A 25515-nucleotide genomic window follows, 5' to 3' on the forward strand; every position below is an offset into this window, starting at 1 on the left:
ATATAATATATATAATATATTTTAACTTAAATATATATATATATATATATTTCTTCGATGGCCTCAGTTCCTCTTTTTTCTTCTCTTCGCCGCCTTTGGGCACTTGCCTTGTATCTTTAAAGCCCCCACCTGGCCCCAAGGTAGCTGCTTCCGGCTCCAGACAATCCATCCACATCCCAATACCACACACAAACAACGCAAGCTAAGACACGCCTTTCTAGAAACAGCATGCCATGTCTTTTTACATGACATAGGCAATGATTTAATCACCTTGTCTCTGTCGTCATGGGGGGTGAGGGCTGTAGCACCTTTTGGGGTTCACTGGGTGCCCAGGATGACCTTGAACTCACTCAGGCCTGGAATTTGTTCTGTAGCTCAACCTATTTAAACTCCTCCTACTTCAGTCGCCTGAGAAGTTGGGATGACAGGCTTGGACCACCAGGCAAAACTCTCAAAAACAGAAGTAAAAGTGGGCTGGGGGCGTGGCTCAGTGATAGACCACGTGTCTAGATTCTACCAGTGAAGAGCTGGCGGTGTGGCTCGGGGTTTAGAGCCCTGGTACTAATAACCCGGAAAGCTAGCTAGGGCTGGGGAAGGCTAGTAGAGTCTCTGCAGTTTCTCCATTAATCCAAACTGTTTTGAGGTAAAAGCTGTGTGCTGGGGATGCGCGCCTTCTGGAGGACGTTCCCACTTTGTTCTCTCTCCTGTCAGGCCCCAGCTTGTGGTGGGAAGCTGGGCTCAAAGAATGGCTTGAGGTCAGGCTGCAGGAGGTGTCTGTACCTGGGGAGAGGAGTCTTGCCTGTGGGTGTGGGGGGGCTGGGTGGCTAGCCACACCCCGGTGCCGGTCCAGAGTGTGGCCTTCCCCATACCTGGCAACTTGGCTAATCGCTCAGTCTGGAGGGCGGATGTGGCTCAATATAATTATAGTTTGTTCGGTTCATAGGCTGTCTGCTGGGGGCCCCCAGGGGAGGGTGGGAGGAGGCTTTGGGCAGCATAAAGCTCCCATTAGTACAGCAAATTGGGCCTGTTTGGCAGTCTGTAGGTCTTGGGGAGGCCTCAGACCCGGCCCTGCCTGAGCTGCCCTGTGTGGAGGATGCTGCAGGGTTGGTATTGATTGAGATCCTGGGTTGTTCAGCTCCCTTTTGAGATGGATGGGCTTGGTCTGCACTAGAAACACCGTGGCCCCTTGAATGCACCCAACTCTATTCCAGGCCTCAGTTTCCCCAGCTGCCCAAGGAATGAGGTCCACCTGGCTCTTGGGGAAGAGAAAGAGAATCAAGATCTGGGTTTGGCGGTACACGGCTGCCCTCTCAGCATTTGGGAGGATGAGGCAGGAGGATGGCAAATTCCGGTAGATTCTGGACTACCCAGCATGAGATTCAGGCCAACCTGGGTTATATAACGAGACTCTGTCTCTAAATTCCCCAAACTCAAGTCTAGGGAGATGGCTCAGTTGGTACCGTGTTTGCCTTATAAACTCTGGGGCCTGGGTTTCATCCTTGGTGCCTTTATGCCCAAAAATCAACAAGGAGACTGAGTCCTGTATGAAAAAGCAAAGAGCCTTTATTTTATGCAAGTTTGCAAACTTGGTCTCTCTGCATGTCCAACATATTGGAATAAACAGAGAGCCCTGAGCTCAGTTAGAGTTGGGTTTTTATAGTAGTAAAGGTGGGGTTTCTGAGGTTCAGGACCCCTGACTGGCTGACATTTGTCTAGGGGTGTCCTGGTGAGTGTGCTGGCAGGTGGTCTTATCTACAGCGGTTGGAACGTTTGGCATTTCCTTTGGATGGTCTGTTCTTGGGTGGTGCTCAGGTAATCTTAGTTTGTGGTTCTTCCTGCAACCAGGTATTGCTTCAGGGTAAATTACTGAAACTCAGGCCTCCCTTAAACTTTTCAATGGCTGAGTCCTACTCTGGCAGGTGATAATGGTTGGAAGTAAAGAACTTCCTTTGGGTGGTCTGTTTTTATTTAGTTTAGCATGGCTGGCCCTACAGCACATGCAAAAGCTGGGCATAGTTGTGCATGCTTGTAACCCATCAAAGAGAAGGCAGAGATGGGGTGGAGGTGGGGAATCCCTGAGGATCCCTGGAGTTCCCTGGGACCTGTTCTAGCCAGCCTAAGCAAATGGGAAAACTCCAGGCCAGTATAAGACCCTATCTCAAAGGACAATGTGGACAGTCTCCTGAGGAATGGCACCTAAGGTGGCCTTTTGACATTCACATGTGGCACACACACACACACACACACACACACACACACACACACACCACACATACACACACACCGTCTCTGTGAGTTAGAGGGCAGCCTGATCTACCTGAGGAGTTCCAGGACAGCAAGGACTCCATAAAGAGACCTTGTTTCTTCCATAAATAAAAAAGTAAATAATTTAAAAAAAGAGAAAAATATAGGAGACAAGATCTCATGTAACCCAAGTCACTGACCCCACCTCCCAAGTGCTGGAACTACAGGGTTGCAACCATGATGCTGGGCTTACATGGTGCTGGTGATCAACCAACCAGCCTTCAAACACCTTCAAACACGCTAGGCAAACACCCTACCCACTGAGCCACATCCACAGGCCTGATTCAGATTGAAACCTGGTTTCAGATTGAAACCATAACAGAGCTGTGTATGGTGCTTCACTGGCCTAAAGCCCCTGAAGATGGGAGGCAGAAGCAGGAGGATTATAAATTCAAGGGCGGCCTGGCTTACACGGTGAATTGATGCCAGCCTAGGCAATTTAGCGAGAGCCTGTCTCAAAAATAAAAAACAAAATGAAGTCATAACAGGACTAGACCCCTCTTTCCCACTCTGGGCTCTTTGGAAGCACAGTCTCTCTTGGCTGTAGAGAATGTCATTGCCATCAACTGTCTCTCAAGTGGTAGTTTCCTGTTCTTCCTGGGTTGGCTTGGCCGTGGGAAGATGCTGAAGAAAGGCCCGGGTATGAATTTCTACTCCACGACCTGTCGGATCTGTGATCCTGCATTGCTCTCTAAGGTTGTGTGAGTCCAGGCTGGCCCCAGCCTTCCCTGTTACTGATACCATCACTGCTTCTGCCAACGAAGGAGGGCGGAAGTATCACCGCAAGGTTTCTGAGGCTCTTCCAGCGTTGTGTCCTGGGACATTTCTGCTACAGCCCTGGGCTGCCATAGGAGAAGTCTGGCTATCACGAGGCAGCCATGTTGTAATGAAGCCCAAGTCACAGCGTTCTGGTCCAACCTACAGTGTCTCTGAATCTTTTCAGCACAGACAGTAAACAAACATGATCCAGCCTGTAATGATTGATGTTGATGGTCTACTTGACAGCACCTAGAATCATTAAGGGACATCTTGTCCTTGTGTGTCTGTTTGTAAGGAAGGTGGGAAGAGCCCCCCTGACTATGGATGACACGGTCCCATGGATTTGTGTCCTATACTGAACAACACAGGAGAAAGCGAGCTGAGCACCAGTATCCGTCTCTCTCTGCTTCCTGACCGTGGATGTCATGTGACCAGCTGCCCCCTCCCTGCTCCTGTAACTATGTCTTCCTGACCACGATGGGCTGTACCCTCAGCCTGTGAGTCAAAATCAACCCGTCTTCCTTCCTGAGATTCTATTTTCTCACACCAATGACAAAAGTAGCTAGTTCATACTCCCAGGTGGCCTCTGCATCGCCATCTTCCCGTGGGAGGTTCTGAGCTTAGGCCCGCTTCTTCTCTAAGCTCCTTCTGACTTTCTAACCCACAGCCCCCGTGAACACCCCATTGGGCTGTGAGCTGATTCTGTCTGTCTGTCTATTTGAGATAGGATGGACTTGAACTCCCAATCCTCAGTCAACAGAGTTCTGGGAATTGTGGAATGGTTCTTTACAAAACCATAAACCATTGCCAAAGCAGTGATACTGTTTTTTTTTTTTTAATTTTTAAATCTGTTTATTTTGTGTGCATGTGTGATAGAGATCAGAAGACAACCCGTGAGAGTCAGTTCTCTCCTCTCACCATGTGGGTCCCATGATTTGAACTCAGGTCATCAGTCTTGGTGGCAAGCACCTTTACCTGGTGAGCCATCTCTCCATCCCTGAAAGCAGTGACATCTGAGTGTGATCTCTGAGGGTTTGGGATGTACAGATGTCCTCCTTCTCCGGAGTGATGAGGCCCTGCATAGGTTGATCATGAAGTTAGATATACTCAAGTTATAGTCCTTACAAGACTACATATTTTAGTTTCTTTATGTATAACATGGACAAGGTCCTTTGTCACCATGTGGGATTGCTGGAGAGTTCAGAGAGGCGTCTGCCTATGGAGGTTCCGTATTAACCTAATCGGAAAATTGCTTGTCTTGCTTCCTAATACCCTGGGTTTGAACTCCAACCGTGTGTATCCCAGGCATGGTGGCACACTCATCCATAATCCCAGCACTATAATCCCAGCACTCAGGAGGTGGAGGCAGGAGGATCAAGAGTTCAGGGCCATCCTCAGCTACAGAGTGAACGGGGAGGCCAGGCTACAGGAAGTCCTGACAAAACAAATAAGTAAGAAGTCCTGGCTGCAAATCCCTCTGGTGTCTTTGGTAGGAGACAAGATTGCCTGTGGCCATATGACCATTACAGTCTGAATGTGACACTCTTCTGCTTCAGGCCTCTGTGTTTGAATACTCATTCTCCATCTGGAAGCGCTGTTTGGGGAGGTTCTCAGACTTTCAGAAGGTGGGGTTCACCCGAAGAAAGCCATCATGGGAGTGGGCCTGGACGGTTATACCAGGACCGTGCTTCCAGTTTTGCTGTTTCCCCTTCCTGGCCCACCACAGTGTGAGGACTGGTCCCATCAGCCTGATGGACTGGACCCCTCTGAAATCCTGAGCCAAATGTTTCTGCCATACATTCTGTCATGAAGACATGAGACTAATACAGTCTCATACCAAGATGAACAAATCTCAGGTTTCTAAAATTTAACCCCTCTGTTCCATGCCTATATTGAGGGCGAGGCAGATGCAAAGTGTGTTCACTGTGGCATGCCTTTCTCGGGCAGGCTGACTCCTTGGACATCCCTGTCCTTCATTCCAAGCAATGAACCATGGTTTTCCTTGGGACTAATATGGCTCAGGGGACACAGTGGGCTGGCTCCACAGGAAATACCCCAAGTCATGAATGGCCATGTTTCTGACCCCGTGATAGTTAGGATTACTTGCAAACTTGACACAGCTTAGAATCCTCTAAAAGGAAAGCCTTGATTGGGCTTGGACATGTCTATAAGGGATTATCTTCATTATTAATTGATGGACGAGGGCCCAGCTACTGCGGGTGGCACTATGCCCTAGGCAGGTGGTTATGTGAAATGTAATATAGTTATGTGAAATGTAATATAGCTGCTGTGCTGGAGAGAGGTGGTTCAGTGGTGAAGAGCCTATGCAGCTCTTCTAGGGGGCCTGAGGCCAGACTCCCAGAACCTCCTGTAACTCCTGTCATCTTCTGACCTTTGTGGGTTCTAATAAACATCCCAGACACACAGGCACGCACTATCTATCTGTCTGTCTGTCTGTCTGTCTGTCTGTCTGCCTGCCTGCCTGCCTGCCTGTCTATCTATCTATTATCTATTATCTATCTATATCTATCTATCTATCTATCTATCTATCTATCTATCTATCTATCTATCTATCTATCTATCTATCTATCTATCTATCTATCTATCTATCTGTCATCTATCTATCTCCCAGTTCCTGGCTTGAGTTCCTGTCCTGACCTCCCTTGATGATGAATTCTGACCTGAAAGTATCAGATTAAACAAACTCTTTCCTCCCCTGGTTGGTTTTTATCAGCGTGTTTCTATCACAGCAGCAGAAAGGAAACTCTGAGCTCCAGATCTGTCCTAGGTTCAGAGAAGACATCTCCCATAGTCCTGTGGCTGCCCCTGGGAAACGCCTGGGCTCCTGATCAACCTGAACCGGACTAGGAATCAAAGACTAGATCTTGCCAGGAGCTTCTCCCACACAACAGTTTGTATCCAGGCAGAACCCCGACTTACAGCCTAGTAGTCTTCCTTTTTTTCTTTCTCCCCTGCCCTTCCTCTCATCCCAAAGGACATGGCTACTCACCTCTGTCAACTCTCTAATTCCCAGGCAATGGTGGGGTTGTTTTGAGGACAGCTGCAGAGCGCTCTGCTTTTCCCCAAAGCCCCTGGTGTTGCCTCCTTTTCAGCTGCCCCTCATCCTCACCAAGGAGCTTCCCCTCATTAGAACAGGCAGCAAAGCCTTTAAAACCAGAAGAATGTCTCCCAGAATGCCTCATGCCTGCTTTATGACTGCGGCCACACAAGAGTGGGCCAAGTCAGGGTATACACACTACAGAAACACGCAAGAGGAGTCTGTTCAAAGGACCTGTGGCTCCAGACATCCTGCCGTAAAAATAGCTGTGGGCTGATGGCTTCAAGGGGGAAGGGACAGGGGCGGTTTACATCATTTGAGCTCCTGAGGGGGTCTAAACGAGAAGACATGGCAGTTGATGCCAGGACTTAAAACTTTTCTCTGGGTTCTTTGTAGGATGGTGTGTGTGTGTGTGTGTGTGTGTGTGTGTGTGTGTGTGTGTGTGTGTGTGTATGTGTGTGTGTGTGCGTGCGTGCATGCGCAAGTGCATGTATGTGTGCATGTAGAGGTCAGAGGTCAACCTTGGGTGCTTTCCTCAGTAATTCTACATCTTGTTTTTTTTTTTTTTTTTTTTTTTTTTCCCCCAAAGGATTTTTTAGATTTTTTTTTTTTTTGGATTTTTTTAATAATAAATGTGTGTTCCGTAGCCGGAGCACACACTCTGCACTCTCAGCACTAACCGCCGGGGAGAACCTACATCTTGTTTTTTGAGGCAGGCTCTCTCCTTTGGCCTGTAGCTTGCTGATCAGCCTGGATACCTGTCCAGCAAGTCCAAGGCTCTGCCTTTCTCTGTCTTCCCGGATTGTAAGAGTGCTCCAAAATGCCTGGTTTGTTTGTGTGAGGTTCAAACCCAGACTGAGTCATCTCACTAGCCCTGTATTTATTGCTGGGGTTTGTATTTTGAGGCAGGGTCTTGCAATGTCACCTAGCCTGGCTTTGAACTGATCACCCTGCTTCGGCTTCCTGAATGCTAGGTTTACTGGCGTACCACACACCCAGCTTTCCATGGACCCTGGAGGCTTGTCTTTCATTATCTTTGTCTCCCTATTTGAACATGACCCCTCATGCTTTGTGACTTCACCCCTTTGTTGGTGTGCTAGAACATTCAAAAACTTACCTTTTTCTTTCTAAACCCACAAACGAAACTCACCATGCCCTCTGTATTCTAGGCATAGTGTGGGGACATCCGCCTATCGAAGCCCCTCTGAGTGAGTGGTGGCGTTCTCTGGTTCTGGTTACTCTCAGAGCCACACTGGTGTTATTCACCCCAGGGCTTGGTGACTCAGAAAGTCCTCAACAAATATTTAATGCTTGAATAAACTCCATAGGCACTGTCTAACTAGATCACTAAAATGTTCCCAATCTTGGGGTCATTGAGTGTGAGTTCCATCCCAGCAGTCCATGCAGATGCTGATCCAAATTGCCAAGAAGAGAAGCTTGGGAAGTGTGCTCCCTGTCTCAGCGGGTGAGCAAGGAGAGCCCGCTTGAAAGAAAGTGGCCAAGGGCGCTGTGCCAGTTGCTTTTCTCACCAGGGTGACACCGTTCGGAGAGGAAAGATTGATTATGCCTCAGAGATTCAGAGGACGCAGGTCCATCAGGGCAGGAAGGCACGGTACGGGGACTGGCTCCTGTTCATAATGGTGGGAATTTGTAAGGGGATCCTCTCACGTGGCACCAGACAGGAATCAGAGAGCCAGTTAGGGTGAGGTAATTCCAGCACTAGAGAGGTTAGGAGGTCAAGTCATCCTTGATTACAAAGCAAGTTCAAAGATAGCCTGAGCAACATGAGTTTGGCTCGTGGGCCTGTTCTGGTTTCCTCTCTGTTTCTAGTACCAACTTGGGGAGGAAAGGGGTTCTTTGGCTTACACTTCCAGGTCACAGTTTATCAACGAGGGAAGTCAGGGCAGCAAACTGAAGCGGAAACCATGGAGGACGCTGCTTGCTTGCTAACTCACAGGTTCATGTTCAGCCAGCCATCTTATACAGCCCAGGTTCACCTACCCAGGAAATGGTTCCACCTAGTCAAGACAATTCCCTACAGACTTGCTCACATCCAGTCTGACCTATGCAGTTCCTCAATTGTGACTCTAGGATGTGCCACGTTGACTGTTAAAGGACACCAACCACATAAGTACACAAGTAGACAGGAACAAAAGGAAGCTGAGGGTGTGGCTCAGTGGTAGAGCCCCTGCCTAGAATCCCCCAGTGAGGGGCTGGAGTGTGGCTCAGTGGAAGCGAGATCTCTTTAACTGTTAACATCCTCCTTCCCTTCTGTCCTTGGCACAGTTAGCTTTACCTCCAACAGCCGGGATCCATACCCCAGTGCTTCCACAACCTTCCAAACAGCTTTGCACACACTGAGGCCCCAACAATGGCAGACTCAGATGGGTTCCTTAGGCTCCTTGGATCTTGCAGAGCAGAAAGTCAGGCGGACAAGTGACGTATGGAAGGCTGTGTGCGAACAGCGCCCTGGAAGCCCAGCAGGCTGCTACAGAGCTGTATCCCCAGCCCTTCTCTCCCTCCCATTCTTCTTCCTATTCATTTTTCTTTTCACCTTGAGACAACATCTCACTAACTCGGCTGCCCTGGCATGGAACTCACTATGCAGCTCAAGCTGGTCTTGAACTTGGTCTTCTAAATGGGATGACCGGCGTGTGCCACCATGCACGGCAGGAAGAGTTTTAGCATGGGAGGGGCTGGTTGGGGTTGAGGGTGGGAGACTGGGGTAGCTTGTTGATGGCGAGGCATTAGGAGATAATTCAGTGTTTGCCAAGCAAACATGAGATTTCAGTTGGATCCCCAGCACTGATGTGAAAAAGCAGGTGTGGTCACACGTTTGCAAGCCCAGGTCTGGGTGAGCAGAGACAGGAGGCTCTCTGGGCTCGTTGGCCATCTTGCCTAGTCCAGTTGGCCAGTTCAAGGCCAGTGCGTGACTGTTTCAAAAATAATAGGTGGCCAGCTCCTAAGGAACCCTCACAGTTGATGTCTGGCATACAGACACACACGCACGCAGGGGAGCAGGGATGGGGGAAGAGTTGAAAGGAGGAATCACTTGTTCCAACTGGCCTCGGTGTGGTCTGAGCAACACCTGTCTCTTTCTGGGCAGACATTCCGCGGACACCTCACTATACTCTCTGGCATTTGCAGGGCTCCAGCTAGGATGGAGCTTTGCTGTTATTCCCAATGGCACTCCCCTGGGCAGCCTATGAGCACTCTGCTTGCTCAGAGCTGTCCTGGGCTTTTCAAAGTTAGAGGCCAGATGCTGTCATTGTCCCCCTCATTGATCCCAGAGCCAAGAGGAGCCAGGGTTAGGCTTATGGCCTGGCGAGGAAAGACAGTACCTCGCAGCTGGCACAGAGAGCAGCCACCTGCGCCATGTGTGCCCTCAGAAAGGAACCAGCACCTGCTGCAGTCACACGGCCTGTCTACCCACCCATCAGTCTATTGTGGGCAAAGCTTAGATTCCAGGGCTTCTTCCCTAGCCAGGGTCACCTTCAGTGGGCCAAGCCTACTGAGTGCCTGTGGAGTATGAGGTGGCTCTTCTGGGGTTCTCTGAAGGTGCCATGGAAGGACCTGAACCCCAGTATAGTGAAAACCCAGTGAGGAATGGAAATGTGACTCAATGTTAGAACACTCTCTTAGAATCCCCAGCCAGGGGAGGGGGCGTGAATCAGCAGGAGAGGACCTGCCTATAGCTCCCCCACAGGAGGATGGAAGCTTGGCTCAGTGGTAGAGCCCCTGCCTAGAGTCCCCAGTGAGGAGCTGGGGTGTGGCTCAGTGGTAGAGCCCCTGCCTAGAATCTCCCAGTGAGGAGCTGGGGTGTGGCTCAGTGGTAGAGCATCTGCCTAGAATCCCCCAGTGGAGGGGCTGGGGATGGCTCAGTGGTAGAGCACCTGCCTAGAATCCCCCAGTGAGGGGCTGGGGTGTGGATCAGTGGTAGAGCACCTGCCTAGAATCCCCCAGTGAGGGGCTGGGGTGTGAATCAGTGGTAGAGCCCTGCCTAGAATCCCCCAGTGAAGGACTGGAGGTGGGGAACACCATAGAAAGTGAACAGGATCTGTTTTAGTCCCAGAAGATTATGATACAGGCATGAGGAAAAGGTTGTTTATATGAATAGAATCTTCTAGAAGTTTCTTTATGAACCTGTTTGAAAGGGCCTCTCCCCTTAGCTCCACTTCCTCTTACCAGCCATACCCCTTGGGAGGATGTGAATATGTGACTTAGCCCACCGGTCCCTCAATTTCCTCACCTGGAAAGTGAGTTAAAGTTTGACTCTGATGGGGTATGGTAGCTCCTGCCTTTAATCCTAGCATTTGGCAGTCAGAGGCAGGCAGTTGGTGCTCTATGAGTTCAAGGACAGCCTGGTCTATGTTGTGAGTTTCAGGACAGCCAGAACTACACAATGAGACTCTGTTGAAGAAAAGAAAAGAAAGGAAAGGAAAAGAAAAGAAAAGAAGGATTAACTCTGTCTCCGAAGATCTGTTTTAGAGCCTGGTGTGACCTCCCGGTTTATAAATATCAGGCACTCTTCATTTGATTAGTATCATATTCTCTTCTCTCAAGGCAGGGATCAGCCGTACCAGGGCCTGCCGGCTTGAGGCCAGCTCTGGGGACAGCTAAGCTCTCCAGCTCTTGGGGACCTGGCAGCGGATCACATGTGGTTTCCCCACGCAGCAGCCAACTCGGCTAGCTGGAGTGGGGCTGCCTTTGAGAGTGAGCTGGGGCCACCAGGGCCACACTGGACACCTGAGGAGGCTGCTGGCAGCAGGTGTGGGCTCTGCTTGGCTCAAGGGGAGAATTCTTGGACAGATCCTCATCCGGGAGATGGGTTTGTATGTGTGTGTGTAAATAAGACTTTGTAATGCTCCCTCACCAGGGCCAACTGCGTGCTTCATTTGTTCTCTCTGTAATAGTGTTCTTTCTCAACAATAATCTGTGTATTTTCTTTTGTGCCCCTGCCCCACCCTGTGTGTGTGTGTGTGTACACATGCGCGTGTGTGTGTGCATTGTATTAAGGATTGAATCTAGTATGTGCTAAGCAAGTCTTCCACCAGTGAGCCACACCCCAGCCCCTCACTGGGGGATTCTAGGCAGGGGCTCCACCACTGAGCTACACCCCAGCCCCTCACTGGGGATTCTACACAAGTGCTGTACGGATGAAGAACATTTCTAGTTGCCCTTTCATTGTTTTGGGACAGGATCTCATGTAGCCCAGCCTGGCCTTGGATTTGCAATACAGCCATGACGACCTTAAACCCTTGATCTTCCTGCCTTCACCTAGCTGGGCTGGAGTCGCAGACATGCACCAGCCCTCCTAGCTTCACTTCGTACATTTTCAGGTTCTGAAGAGGGAGGGACCTGGGCCCGGGTGGGTGAGGATGGCCCCCAAACCCCAGAGCAATGTGGAGCCAACCTTTCTGCATGTGCAGATTCAACCAAATATGCTCAGAAGCATTAGGCAAGGATAAAAGGTGTAGAAAGGAGGGAAATCCATGCCTGCATCTGAAGCTTGTGAGTTCCATCCCCAGCACCAGACATTAATCAGTCAATCAATATATCACACAGAAGCACCTAGCTTCTATGCTAATAACACATCCTCTATATAAAGGACTTGAGTATCTGTAGATGTAAGTCCTAGAATTCCAAAGGGTGACTGCAGTCATGTAGATTGAGGGACCTGGGTGACCACACCAGACCATACTACAGGTAGCAACATCATAACCTCCCCCATTGTCCCTATGAGAGGGTTGAGCATCCCAGAGGATGGTGTCTCACACAGAACCCTGAGCTCACGAGTGAGTGTCTGGTACCAGCTGGGGTGGTGCCTATACTTCCAGAAGCTCTTCTGACCCTCCTGGGTCCAACTGGTCCCTGGCGTTGACATATTCTTCATGTCCTTGGCCACTTGCCCCCTTCCTGGTCCATGGTCTGTTGGTGAGAGAGAAAACAGTTGGCTTAGTGATGTCGGAGATCCCCATGGCTTAGACAGTCTCCACACTGGTGGCCTCTGCCACCCACTCCCCACAGCCCCAGGGAGATGCCTGGCTTGAATGCCCCTCATCTTGTCCTTGGTCACCTTCCAACCTGTTGTCTAGGACTGGAATGGTGCCTGGCTTGGAGGTGCACTATTTAAAGAGCCACCCCGAGTTGCCTTGTCTCCAGATCTGCCGCAGCACTCAAAAGCACGCTAGACCATGGTAGGATGGGGCCACCTTCCCTGCACAGTCCCCATGGGGCTCAGCACCTCAGCTTTGGTCCCCTTCCTGCTTCCCTCCCAGCTCCAACCTCAGTCCTGGCCTCCTTGCTCAATTCTAGTCTCTTCTTTGGGAACTTGACTTTGTGTATAATTCTGAACTTTTCTTTTTCAACTTTCACCTTGTTGCTTTCAGTGGTTCCCTTAACCGGCAGCTACGGGCAGACTGACTTTGATCCTCGAACTTGGTCAATCCTATGTTGCCTCTGTTGGGTGACAGTGTCTTGAGTGTCCAGTCTCATCCTTGTGGCTTCTTTTTGTATGTGGTGTGTGTTTACGTGTGTTTTCATGTGTGCAACTGTACGTGCACCCATGTGTAAAGGTCAGATGTCGCCTCCAGTGTTGTTCCTTAAGGCCATTCATCTTATTCTTGGTTTGTTTTTGAGACAGGGTCTCCTACTCTTAGCTGGAGATTACTAACTGGGTGAGGATGGTTGCCCTATGAGGTCAAAGGATCCTGTTCCCTTTCTGCCAGCACTGCATGGCTTCTGGTTCTCACGCATGCAAGGCAGTCACTCCTCAGACTTAGCTGTTTCCCAGCCTCTCATCCACACGGGTTCTGACTTGGTGATGTTCTTTAATCCACAAGGATAGAAGTTGGGGGATAAGGAAGAGGAGTGTGGACAGAGATCAGTGCCTTGGTCTTATTGGCTCCATAGACTGTAGGGTTCCTGTTGTCTGCTGGGCAGAGGCTCAGATTGCAGCGGGCTGGAGGTGTGGGTCTCTCTCAGGCCTTGTGGCTGTCCCCTGCCCCTGTGACTCAGCATCTGTCCTTCCTTCTATCACCTTTTATTAATGGCCTACCTCCTATAGGACTATAAGCTCTTTGGAGACAAGGAAGGGGGTTGATTCCTCTTGGGGTCCTGGGGACTAGACCCAGGCTTTGACTGGAGGTCAGCAGGTGTCTTATAATCATTCTGTTGTTTTGAGGTTGGCATTGTTTTTGGTTTTATTTTTTTATTTTTTTATTTTTTTTTTTTGGTTTTTTCGAGACAGGGTTTCTCTGCAGCTTTAGAGCCTGTCCTGGAACTAGCTCTTGTAGACCAGGCTGGTCTCGAACTCACAGAGATCCACCTGCCTCTGCCTCCCGAGTGCTGGGATTAAAGGCGTGCGATTGTTTTTGGTTTTATAAGTAAAGACATTCTAGGGGGTGTGGCTTAGTCAGCAGAGCCCTTGCTCAGCATCCATGAGGCTTTGTGTTCCATCCTCAGAACCACGTCAACTGGGCATGGTGACACATGCCTGTCATCCCAGCACTTGGGCGGTGGAGACATAAGGATCAGAACTTCAACGTCATCTTTTGCTACATGATGAGTTTGAAGCCAGCCTGGGCTTCATGAGACTCTGTGTAAATAAAAATAATGTTAATATAAGTAGGGAAACGGAGACTTAAAGAATGTAAGTGCCTTATGTACGCGGGTGCACCTGTGTGCATGTACGAAGAGAAGGACGTCAGGTGTCCCGTTCTGTCATTCTCCACCACATGCCCCTGAGACAGGGCCTCTCACTGCACCTGGAGTTGGTCTAGCCTCAGCAGTCTCTTGTCTCCATCTCCCCCAGCACTGGAGTTCCACGTGTGTGGTCAAATGCACCTGGCTTTCCACGTGAGTTGGGAGAATTTGAACTCAGGTCTTCCTGCATCTCCAGGAAGCACGCTTAACCACTAACCCATGGCCCCAGCTGTGTTAACTGAGGTCTAGGTGACCCCTTCTTTTTGGGAATGTTCCCTTCGGGGGGTAAACTTACCTTTCAAAGGTTTATATGAACTTACACTTCCAAGCCAGATAAAAGAAGCTTTGCCTTACAGAGCTCTAGGCCCCAGGAGGGTCTGTGACCAGGTGGACTTGGAAGGCCAGGGTGGAGAAGGCATACAGAGGTGTGTGTGTCTATATGTGTGTCTCTGTGTGTGTCTGTGTCTCTGTGTGTGTGTGTCTGTGTGTGTGCCTGTTTGTGTCTTTATGTGTGCCTCTGTGTATCTGTGTGTGTGTGTCTGCATCTCTCTGTGTGTATGTGTGTCTGTGTGTGTGCCTGTGTGTGTGTCTGGTATGTCTGTATGTCTGTGTCTCTGTGTGTGCCCGTGTGTGCGTGTCTGTATCTCTCTGTGTGTATGTGTGTCTGTGTATGTCTATGTCTCTGTTTGTGTGTCTTTGTGTATGCCTGTGTGTGTCTGGTATGTCTGTATGTCTGTGTCTCTGTGTGAGTCTTTGTATGTGTGTGTGTGTGTCTGTGTCCTTCTCTCTCTCTGTTTCTTTGTGTATGTGCCTATGTGTGTGTACCTGTGTTGTGTGTCTCTGTATGTCTGTGTGTCTGTGTCTCTCTGTGTGTATGTGTGTTTGTGTGTCAGGGGGTGCTTGCAGTCCTGAGGATGAGTAGAATATCCTGCTGACGGAAGTGATCATATTTTATTAATCAGAGGGAAATGTATATGTAATTATGTGAGATGAACTCCACAGGGGAGTTCTTTTCTTTATGATATCTGAAGGAATTTATAAATATTTCCTAGGCTTACAGCATCCCACGTGTGGCCTCTTTGCCAGGCACCCCCTCTTTCAAAGGATTATTCGAGATTAGCACCCAGTAAAAGCTAATTATAAGCCACTGGGTTGTTGCTCCTGACTTGTGCCCAGAGTGGAGCTGGGGGACCACACAGGTGCTAGGGTGGCAGAAGGGAAGCTGGAGAAACCCCAGCTAGGTGGATAAATAATGTTTAGAGGAGGAGTGAGCTGCTGGGGAAGGGGTGGAGCCCAGACCTGTGTTCCTCTCTGACATCAGGGGTCACTTTAAGGGGCTGGGGAGAACTGTGTTGGTAGCGTGCTTGCTCTGTAAACATGAGGTCCCGAGTTTGACCCCCAGAACCAAGGTGGAAAAGGAAATGTGGGATGTGATGACATGGGCTCGCAATCCCGGAGCTGGGGAGAGATAGCAACACTGGGGAGACAGAGATGGTGGATCCCTGGGGCTCAAAGACCAGCCACTCTAGCTGAGTAGGTAAACTCTGGCCAATGAGCGATCTTGTCTCAAAAATATAACCAAGAGGTGGCTCAGCAAGTAAAAGGTGCTTGCTGCCAAGTCTGGTGACCCTGATGATCCTGGTGCCCACACAGTGGAAGAAGAGAGAGAGCTGATTCCTGAGAGCTGTCCTCTGACGTCCACATACACACACACACACACACACACACATACACACACACATACATATGTGTGCCCACACACACCACACATACACATCCCATTCTGGGGTGACAGGAGCAGATGCTGGGGTTAGAAGGCGGCTCAAAGTGTGTTTGGAGTGGGGAAAGGACCCAGGTGAGTGGCTGGGGAGCCGTGAGATCCTGTCCAGGATGAATGTTGCGGGACCAAGAGCCTAGACAGTGTTCTGAGAATATTCTGGAAGCTTTTACAACTAGACAAGAAGGCCAGATTCCAGCAGAGTCTGGGGTTATGGGATTGAGCTCAGGAAACTCCACAGAAGGTCTGGGGATAGAAAGAGCCCATTCGGATCTGCCTGCTTTGGCAGCCTGGACGGGGGTGAGTGACTGGGTCAGGAGCAGTGGCCCCACCCTGCTCAGTGGACACTCCGTAGACTTCTTGCCTGAGCTGAGAAAGTGAGACTAATGAACTCGTTACTCCTCTCATGCTCGGACAAAATGCATGACAAAAGCAAGCTAAAGGAGGCAGGTTTTTTGGCTCCCAGTTTGAGGATACAGTCTGTCACTAGGTGGGGTTGTCATGGCAACAGGACCATGAAGCGGCTGGTCACGCTGCATCTGCAGTCAGAAAGCAGACAGGTGAACTCTGGTGCTCAGTTCAGGACCCCAGGCCGTGGGATGATGCCATCCACATTTGAGGTGGGTCTTCTCACCTCCATTAACTAGTCTAGAAACTTCCTCACAGACATGCCCAGGGTTTGTCTCCATAGTGACCCTATGCCCTGTCAGGTTGACAGTCATTAGCTGTCTCAACTAATTGTGAAACTCGGACCACCGCTCCAGCGGGCTGCTGTGTGTACAGGGAAGAAAGACGATGGTACGTGGATCATGGTGTCCCGGGACCCGTGGCCTGGCACTGATGACCGCTGACCTCTGGAGGAAGCAATGGCCACAAGGATTCACCTCTTCTCCACAGGCACCCAGAAGAGCCCGGAAGAGAGCAGAAGGCACAGCCAGTTCCAATGTCTTCTCCATGTTCGACCAGTCCCAGATTCAGGAGTTTAAAGAGGTTGGTCAGTGGCCCTGGGGACACTGGGCACCTGTGTTCGCTACTTTCTTTCTCCAGCCACAACATGCCTGAAAAAAAGCAACTTAAGGAAGGAAGGGCTAGCTCCGGCTCACAGTCTGAGGGTCTGAGGGTACTGTCGGTCAGGTTTGGGGAACGTGTGGCGGCAGGAACGTGAGCTGCTCACACAGCGTTCAGTCAGAAAGCACAGAGAGATGAAGGCTGGAGCCCTGCTTGCTTCTTTTCATTCAGTGAGAAACCCTGCTGGCCCATGAGATGGTGCCGTCCTCACTTAAGGTGGGTTTTCCCTCCTGAGTTAACCCAGGCTAGAAAACCCCTCATAGATGCGCCAAGAAGTGTTTCCATGGTGATCCTAAATCTAGTCAAGTTGTCAAAAATAGAGACGAACCATCACAGAGAATTACCGGGATTCTCAGAGGTTGTCCACAGTGACTGCCCACACTGTCATCATTCTTCAAGGTCTTCGTGGCTGCCTTTGCGCCTGCGGAGGTGGCTTGCTGCTCTCTACCTCAGCCTGTACTTGACTTATGGAAGAGCCCTTCCCTTTCTGAGCCTCGATTGCCCTCCCCAAGCTTCAGTTTCCCTCGCTGAGCCTCAGTTTCCCTCTCTGAGTCACTGTGCTCTTGAAATGAGACTAGGAGTGCCGAGTCCCAGAGCACTTAGGGTAGAGGCTGAGAGAGGGTGGACTACAGTTCCCAGGATGCTGTGCACACTAAACTAGGTTGGAGCTCTGAGAAGCTGGGGCTCCTCATTGAGGGTCCTCCAGTCGCGGATCTGGAGAAAGGGGGTGGGACCGGCTGGCCTGGGAAGACCCTGGTGGCTCACGGTCCATGTCTTTATCAGGCCTTCACTATCATGGACCAGAACCGGGATGGCTTCATCGACAAGGAGGACCTGAGGGACACCTTCGCCGCACTGGGTGCGTAAAGCGGAAACTGAGGCAGTTTGGGACCTTGGGTTTTAGAGTGAGCTAATGGTAAGCCAAAGCAGCCACAGTGAGGGGGCACAGTGGAGGGGAAGGTTTCCATGGGGCAGGAGGACTTGGTGGCTAGGGAGGACATCATGAGATAATTTTTGACATTGTGCAAAGGCCCTGGGGCACCAAGAGGTCATAAGGCTGCGGCAGTACGTGCCTGTAACCCCAAAACTCGCACACCAAGGCAGGTGGAGTTCCGGTTCACTGATAGCCTGACTACTTAGCCAAACACTGTCTCAAAATAAAATAGTAGAGAGCTGGGGTTGGGGAAAACCTGGAGTTGATTAACTAAGGTAACCAATATGGGTGGAGTTTTGAGGTCCTGGTAACCTGACTGCCCACTGGGACCATGCGGAATCCAGGGTTCCCATGTCCAGGAATGCATGAGACCTGAGGCTCCTACGCACTCCCACTCCTACTTCTTCCAGCCTCGGTTTGCGTGTTTGTTCATTTGTTGTTGTTGTGCTAGTCTGTGAAAAGGAGATGCAGAGTGGCTCGCTCTGCTTTCTCGGAAGATGGATGGGTGGATGGATGACTCTGCTTCTAGGAAGATGGATGGATGGATGGATGGATGGACGGACGGACGGACAGACAGATGGCTCTGCTTCCTAGGAAAATGGATGGATGGATGGATGGATGGATGGATGGATGGATGGATGGATGGATGATGACTCTGCTTCTAGGAAGATGGATGGATGGATGGATGGATAGATGGATGGACGGATGGACAGACAGACAGATGGCTCTGCTTCCTAGGAAAATGGATGGATGGATGGATGGATGGATGGATGGATGGATGGATGGACGGACAGAAAGGAAGCACGAGGGTGGAGGCAGCAGCCTGTAGACTCCAGTGTTCTCCCTGAAGTTTCCCTAGTAGATGGACAGTACCCGCTGGAGGTGGGTGGAACAGTAGAAGCAGGAGACACTGTGAGGTTGTCCTTGAACTTGTTCCCTCTCCCTCTCCAGGTCGCATAAATGTCAAGAACGAGGAGCTGGAAGCCATGGTGAAGGAAGCTCCAGGGCCCATCAACTTCACTGTCTTCCTGACCATGTTTGGGGAGAAACTCAAGGGTGAGTGAGGTTTTGGGGGACCCAAGGGAGGGCTGGGAGCAGGAAATAGATATGCCCACCTGCTTGGCCCTTATGTTATATAAACACAGATGGAAACGTGATAAGACTCCCAGATACTATCCCCTGGCTGTACACATTGGCCTGTACCCTGCCTCAATTTCCACCTGTGTGCATAGTGGAGAACGCTTTTTAGTAGAGCCCTTGCCTAGTATATTCACTCAGGGCTGGGGTGTGGCTCAGGTGTAGAGCACCTGCCTAGAATCCCCCAGTGAGGGGCTGGGGTGTGGTCCAGTGGTAGAGTCAGAGGATGGTGTCTCTAAGCCCTGATATGACCTGTGCACTGGAGATGAACAGTAGTTCATTTATGGCCTCTTTTGGGTGCTCACAGAAAGGGGCACCACTTTCAGCTGTGATGACCTGTTTTACAGACAAGGAGATTGAGGCACGAGGCTCACTTAGTCTGGGTCTAAGTCAGAGTGACAACTGAAGCCCTGCTGGGGACCTCGAACTGCATCTTGTTTTCATCTTTGCTGGGGTTCCAGGCCTGGGGCTCCAGCTGGGCCTGTCATGCAAACTTGTCTAGGGCTGCGTGAGAGGCTGGCAGCGGGGAGGGCAGTGGGCTGGGACGGGCACCATCGCAGCCGCAGCCGTTAATTGAGACAAGGAGACAGTCCTTTGACTGCCCACAATGGCAGGGAGCCACCACACAGGGCTTTTTATGGGTCTCCCAGGCCTCAGAGCAGAGGCCCTCTCTGGGGACAAGGCAGGGAGTGGCTGACTGAGGTGAGTGTCCCACAGCCAGGCCAGAGCTGACAAGGTCCAACACTTGGTCCCCAGGAAGACGGTGGGGCCACCTGCAGACCTGTTCCAACTGCCCAGACTCTTTAGAGGGACACGGGGGGTTTTAGCTGATTGATAGAATTGGGAAGCCGTGGCTTTGGAGGGTGGGACTCCAGCAAGCCCCTGTCAGCATCCCTGCACCTTTAGCCTCTCTACCTTCAAGCTACCCTCAACTCTGCTGCTAAGCCCATCTGGGATGGACTCGCTGGCTCTGGTTATTGTTCAGAGGGGACGAAGCCCTTAATCCTAGGTGACAGCCATCTGATAGAGAAGACGTACAAGGCTCTGACCCATTCTGATAGGGGACACACTCATGGGCCTGGCGTATTCTTACTGGAGAGAGACACAGGTCCCTCATGTAGTCTGATGAGAGAGGCACAGAGCCCTGACTTTGAATAATGGAGAAGACACAGACAGGCCTGATTCATTCTGATGGGGGAAATAAGTGGGCTCCGCCCTCGTCTGATGGGGTGACCTATGTCCATGTGGTGAAGCACCGACCTAGAGCTGGGCTCAGAACAGGGATGGATTGGTAGCTCTGATTCACTGACTTTACTAAAGCCTATCCGCTAAGCTGTGTGGTGGCACATACCTGTAATCCCCGTACTTGGGAGGAGGGAGGCAGGAGGATCAGGAGTTCAAAGCCAACCTCAGCTATACAGCAAGTTCTAGACCAATCTGGGCTAGATGGCATGTAGTCAAAAACAAAACGAAACGAAAAACCCCATCACAACAAAAAACAACAGCAGAGCAAAACAAAATAAAATTCCAGGCCATTAGCAGTGCCCAGCCAGCTAGTCCTGTACATAGTGTGGCGAAAAGACCTTTGACCTCTTGGCAGTGCAGGGCCTTGATGGAGGGAAGGGCTTTCCAGGTCCACTCTGAGCCAGGTGTGGGCCAGCATGATGAGGATAAGGGCTTGGCCATGGATGTCAGGGCACCAGCTGCCATCCAGGGAGACACTGAGCCACACCTCAGCCCCTCACTGGGGATTCTAGGCAGGGGCTCTGCCACTGAACCATGCCTCCAGCCTCAGATTCATTTATTTTGGTAACAACTTTCTTCAAAGCCACAAATGTGGTACAATAGAAACTGTTTGAAGAGCTTGGCGGTTTTACAGAAACCTAAGTGCACTGCATACAGTTAGTTGCAAATAACTTGCTCCACTGCACATAGATTCCCCGACGGAGCATGTACTGTGCTCTTCACTCTCCTGACAGCGGCCCCCATTTCACAGATGAAGAAACTGAAGCTCAGGGAGGTCAGGTGACCTGTCCAAGTTCTCAAAGCTGATTTGACTGAATGACAACCGAGGTCTGGGGGTGAGGGAGCAACAATGGTGAGATTCGTTCTTGACTCAAGTTACACACAGAGGTTGTAAGTGAAGGGAAAAGACCTCTGATCGTGGGGCTGAGGTTGGAGTTCATTGGAGAGGTCTCCGAGACCGGGTCACACGAGGTAGATCAGTGGCCCCTGGGCTGGGTGACGATGCAGCTGGAATGGTTCCTCTTGTGCCACCTTTGTGGCTTTGAAGGAAATTGTTACTGAAATAAGTGATTCAGAGTCTGTGGGGGTGTGGCTCAGTGGTAGAGCCCCTGCCTAGAATCCCAAGTGAGGGGCTGGGGTGTGACTCAGTGGTAGAGCACCTGCCTAGAATCCCCCAGTGAGGGGCTGGGGTGTGGCTCAGTGGTAGAGCCCCTGCCTAGAACCCCCCCAGCGAGGAGTTGTGGGTGTGGCTCAGTGGAAGTTGGGGTCGTTGCCCCTTTTCCTGCTCAGCTTGGCACCACCTCTGCGAGGCCCTCACTACCCTTTTGTTCTCCCTGTCCTGTATGTGCCATCTCTAGGCACGGACCCGGAAGAGACCATACTGCACGCCTTCAAGGTGTTTGACACAGAAGGAAAAGGATTTGTCAAGGCTGACTTGTAAGTTCTCAGCTGAGGCACCCCAGAGTGGATGTCGGGCCTGCCTCTTTCTCCCTCAGAACTCAGCTGAGCGAGGTTAACATCCATCCAGTGGCTAGAGGCCACAGCCAGGCCAGCACAGCTCCCTCCCAGGCCTTGGTGTCCCCCTCTCCCTGTGTGTGAGTGGATGGGCAGTGTGGCTTGGGCTAAGGAGTGCTTCTGAGTGTTGTTGGGGATAGAGAGGGGTGGGGGGGGCTTGAAGGATGCGTACAGGTTGCCCAGTGTAGGGTGGGAATGGCATTTCAGATGTGAGAACAGAGTATGAATCCTGGCTTAGTGTGCTTGGACTACTAACCTGGCCAGGGTGGAGAGGAATAGCCTGGAGCCTGGAAGAAGCAGAAAGGGGGGGGGGTATGGCCCATGGATGTGGGGGTGGAATGGGAAGGACTGGCCAGCAAAGATCCAGAAGCCAAGGCCAGTGGAACGCAGAGCTTGAGGAGAGGACAGTGCCAGATGGGGACATCAGTGACCAGCCCAGCTTGGGATGCCTGGGTAAAAAGTGTCCATGGGAAGCTGTTCTGTGGGCCATCCGGCTGCCATCACAGAGGTGGGTTCTGTTGTGGTGGCCTGTGCCATACACACACAGGAGGCACAAAGAGCCAAGGTCAGGCTCCCTGGAAACTGGGTTAACCTCCAAGCTGTCCCTTCCGAACCTGGCTGGTGAGATGGCCCCTCCTTAGCTGGGATAGATGGGTATGCAGTGACAGCCATTTTTCAGAAGTTCAGGTGTTGATGGGTCTGGCTGTCCACAGGAGCTTCCCACAGTGGGGTGGAGAAGAGGGCAGATGGGGTCTGGTGGAGACACACGTGCACGTCCCTTCTTATAAACTGTCTGCAGAGGCTCTGAGTCAGGCTTTCTGGAGTGCAGAGGGACTACCAAGGGTACATCAAACCAAAACCCTATCCTTGGGATCTGTGGCTCATTCCTGACTCTGGAGGAGCCAGGAAAATCCCTTGGCATGACTGGGACTCCCAGGAATATGAAGATAGCACTGAGGTAGGCGAGAGGAAGGGACATCCCTGGGGAATGCACTCTGGCAATGGAAGGAACAGTCCTGGTCTGCGGGGACGTAGAACACGGGGCTGCTGGCCAGATAGGCCACAGAAGTGGATCTGGTTGAAACAGAGTCTCTGCAGAGTCCCTAGCTTTGGCAACCTGGAAACTGTGACTGCCCCATAGTAACAAACAATGGAAAATGTGTGTTGCTCCCTAACCAGGCAGGGCCTGCCACCACCAGCGCCAGAGCATGTCCTGAGAGCAGAGGCTCTGCTGAGCTCTCTGATCCCATCCTTGCCCACAGAACCTCCTTAAGCTTGCAAGCCCCTTCTCAGTTCTCATGCAGAACTGGGTGCTGGCCCCACCTCCAGTAATTTTCCCCCTGGATCCCAAGGAGACAGGCCCAACCCTACCACATCTTCCCTCTGGGATGGCAGGCAAATCGGAAACCCTCCCAAGCCTGGTTTTCCCTAGATAAAGGGGATTCTTGCACTAGTAGCACAGGAATCAAGTTCTAAAGAGACCCATGGGAAGACTGGGCTGCAACTTCCCATGATGTTCTTGTACAGTGTGACGTAGTCTGGGAAATGCTGGTCGGCTGACAGCCAAAACAAGTTGGAAGACGCACCAAGGAGAAGCCAAGGTGGGGCCAGGCTGGTCGTCCCAGCTACTCTGAGGTAGGAGAGGCAGGACCAGACTGAGTCACAGAATGAGTTCAAGGCCAGCCTGGGAAACTTAGTGAGATGTCTCAAAACAGAAAGTAAAGAGAAGCCAGGTGGTGCAAACCTTTAATCCCAGCACTCGGGAGGCAGAGATAGGCAGATCTCAGAGTTTGAAGCCAGCCTTGTCTACAGAATGAGTTCTAGGACATCCAGAGCTACACAGAGAAATCCTTTATTGAAAAACAAACAACAAAAACAACAACAGAAAGCAAAGAAAGAAGAAGAAAGATAAAGAAAGTAAAGAGTACTGGAGACATAACTTGAGGGTAGAGTGTCTGCCTTGAGTGATTCAGTGAGGGGCTGGGGTATGGCTCAGTGGTAGAGCCCCTGCCTAGAATCCCCCCCCCCAGTGAGGGGCTGGGCTGTAGCTCATGGTAGAGCCCCTGCATAGAATCCCCCAGTGAGGGGCTGGGGTGTGGCTCAGTGGTAGAGCCCCTGCATAGAATCCCCCAGTGAGGGGCTGGGGTGTAGCTCAGTGGTAGAGCCCCTGCATAGAATCCCCCAGTGAGGGGCTGGGGTGTGGCTCCGTGGTAGAGCACCTGCCCAGAATCCCCCAGTGAGGGGCAGTAGAGCATTCCCTAACATGGCCCAGGTCCTGGGTTCCATCCCTTGATAAAAGACAAAGGAGCTCCCCCACCCCCGCAGCAGTCTAGGTTGATGGTTAGCAAACCCTGGGCATTTCAGTGGCCTCCAGGTCATGTTGGAGTCCCAAGATTATTTTATTCTGTCCCCCCATGGTTGCTAGAAGAGTACAGGTTGCCAGAGAAGCAGTTAGGACTCAAAGAGATGCTTTGGGGCTGAGAGAATCAGCCCTAGGCTGGGGCCCCCTAGGCCAGAGCTCCCCTAGGAACCTCGTGTCCACGTGGCCACCAAGCAGCTCTTCCACAAGACATGATGGCTTCTCTCCACCCACAGCATTAAGGAAAAGCTCATGACCCAGGCTGACCGCTTCAGTGAGGAGGAGGTATGTGGGCTTTGAGGGGGATTCCTATAGATTTCCTGCTCTGATGCCTCTTTCTTCCATCACCCCCATCTAACCTGATCCTCTGCTCCCTCTCCCAGGTCAAGCAGATGTTTGCAGCTTTCCCACCCGATGTCTGTGGCAATTTAGACTACAGGAATCTATGCTATGTTATCACACACGGGGAGGAGAAGGACTAGAAGACGCCCCTCCTCCATACCTGGAGTCAGCCAAGATCGGCTGGGTGGGGGGACCAGTGCAGGGCTCTTGCTAGCGTGTGCAGGGAAAACAGGCTCCATCACCCCCAGAGCCCAGGGCTGAAGCGGGAATAAATATCACAGAGATGTCCATCTGGGTGATGTTTGCGTGGTTAGTGCTCTGGTCGGGAAGACAGTGAAACATTCCCCTCCTTGCTAGTTTTTCCAAAACGTTTGAGTCTCTAGCTCTGCTCAGCTGTTCCTGATGAGCTGGGTTTAGAAGTAATGGGTGGTTTTAATGCCCCCATCTGGCCCACGGGGCATTGTCTTCATTGATGGGGGTTTTATTGAGCACCTAGCGTCTGTGAGGCGCCTGGATGCGACAGGGTTGCTCGTGTGCAGTAGGGTCATGAGGACCACGGGGAGAAAGATCCTCAGATGGACCAAAGCTGGGAAAGAACGCAAGTGGGGAGGAGGGTGGGACACAAAGGGAGACACTAGGCAGAAGCAGGGGGGCACAGGCAAAGTTGGAGAGGAGGAGAGATCCATGCATGGACATTAAAGGGTAGGCGGAGAACTCTTTATCCTCACGCATAGCATTGAAGACGGACTAGCCCGGGCTAAAGGGGACTTTGTTGTGATTAGAAATGCCTGCCCGCCAAAGACACCACCAAGAATGCAAAAACATTAGACAGAGGCCAGGAGATTCTGGGGGCACATAGATTTTAACAAAGGTCTCATATCTTTCCCATCTCCCACCGTGTGTGTGTGTGTGTGTGTGTGTGTGTGTGTGTATGTTATTTTTAACCCTGCATAGTAACAATGAAAAACATCATAGTTATTTAAAAAAATTTTAATTTAATGTATGTGTGTATGTATGTATTATGTAAGTAAGCATACATGTAGAAGTCAAAGGACACATGGGGCATTGGCACTCTCCTTCCACCATCTGGGTCCTGGTACTCAAACTGAAGTCTCAAACTTGGCAACAAGTGCCTTCACATGCTAAGCCATCTCCCTGGCTCCCTACTTTTTTTTTTTTTTTGCCCCTGTAACAAGACAGCTGAGGAAGAGAGGGAGAGAGAGAGAAGGAGGGAAGGAGGGAGACAAGGAAGAAGAGAGGAGGGAGGAAGAGAGGGACTGATGGACAGTCAGACAGACAGACTAAGGAAGTAT

The 25515-nt window shown here is 51.0% G+C and overlaps 1 protein-coding gene across 1 annotated transcript; it reads left to right on the top strand.

Annotated features, from left to right (window-relative positions):
* The first annotated feature begins 15719 nt into the window (after window positions 1–15719).
* Myl10 (myosin light chain 10) lies at window positions 15720–24342 on the top strand. Its single transcript, XM_042055840.1, is given in 10 exon segments — window positions 15720–15979; window positions 16093–16222; window positions 16321–16434; window positions 16436–16477; window positions 16479–16592; window positions 17454–17529; window positions 18556–18660; window positions 21345–21423; window positions 24097–24145; window positions 24244–24342. Coding segments are annotated over 10 exon segments (1068 nt in total).
* The last annotated feature ends 1173 nt before the right edge of the window (window positions 24343–25515 follow it).

The sequence above is a fragment of the Arvicola amphibius genome, chromosome 10 (assembly GCF_903992535.2).
Source record: "Arvicola amphibius chromosome 10, mArvAmp1.2, whole genome shotgun sequence".
Classification (NCBI taxonomy): Eukaryota; Metazoa; Chordata; class Mammalia; order Rodentia; family Cricetidae; genus Arvicola; species Arvicola amphibius.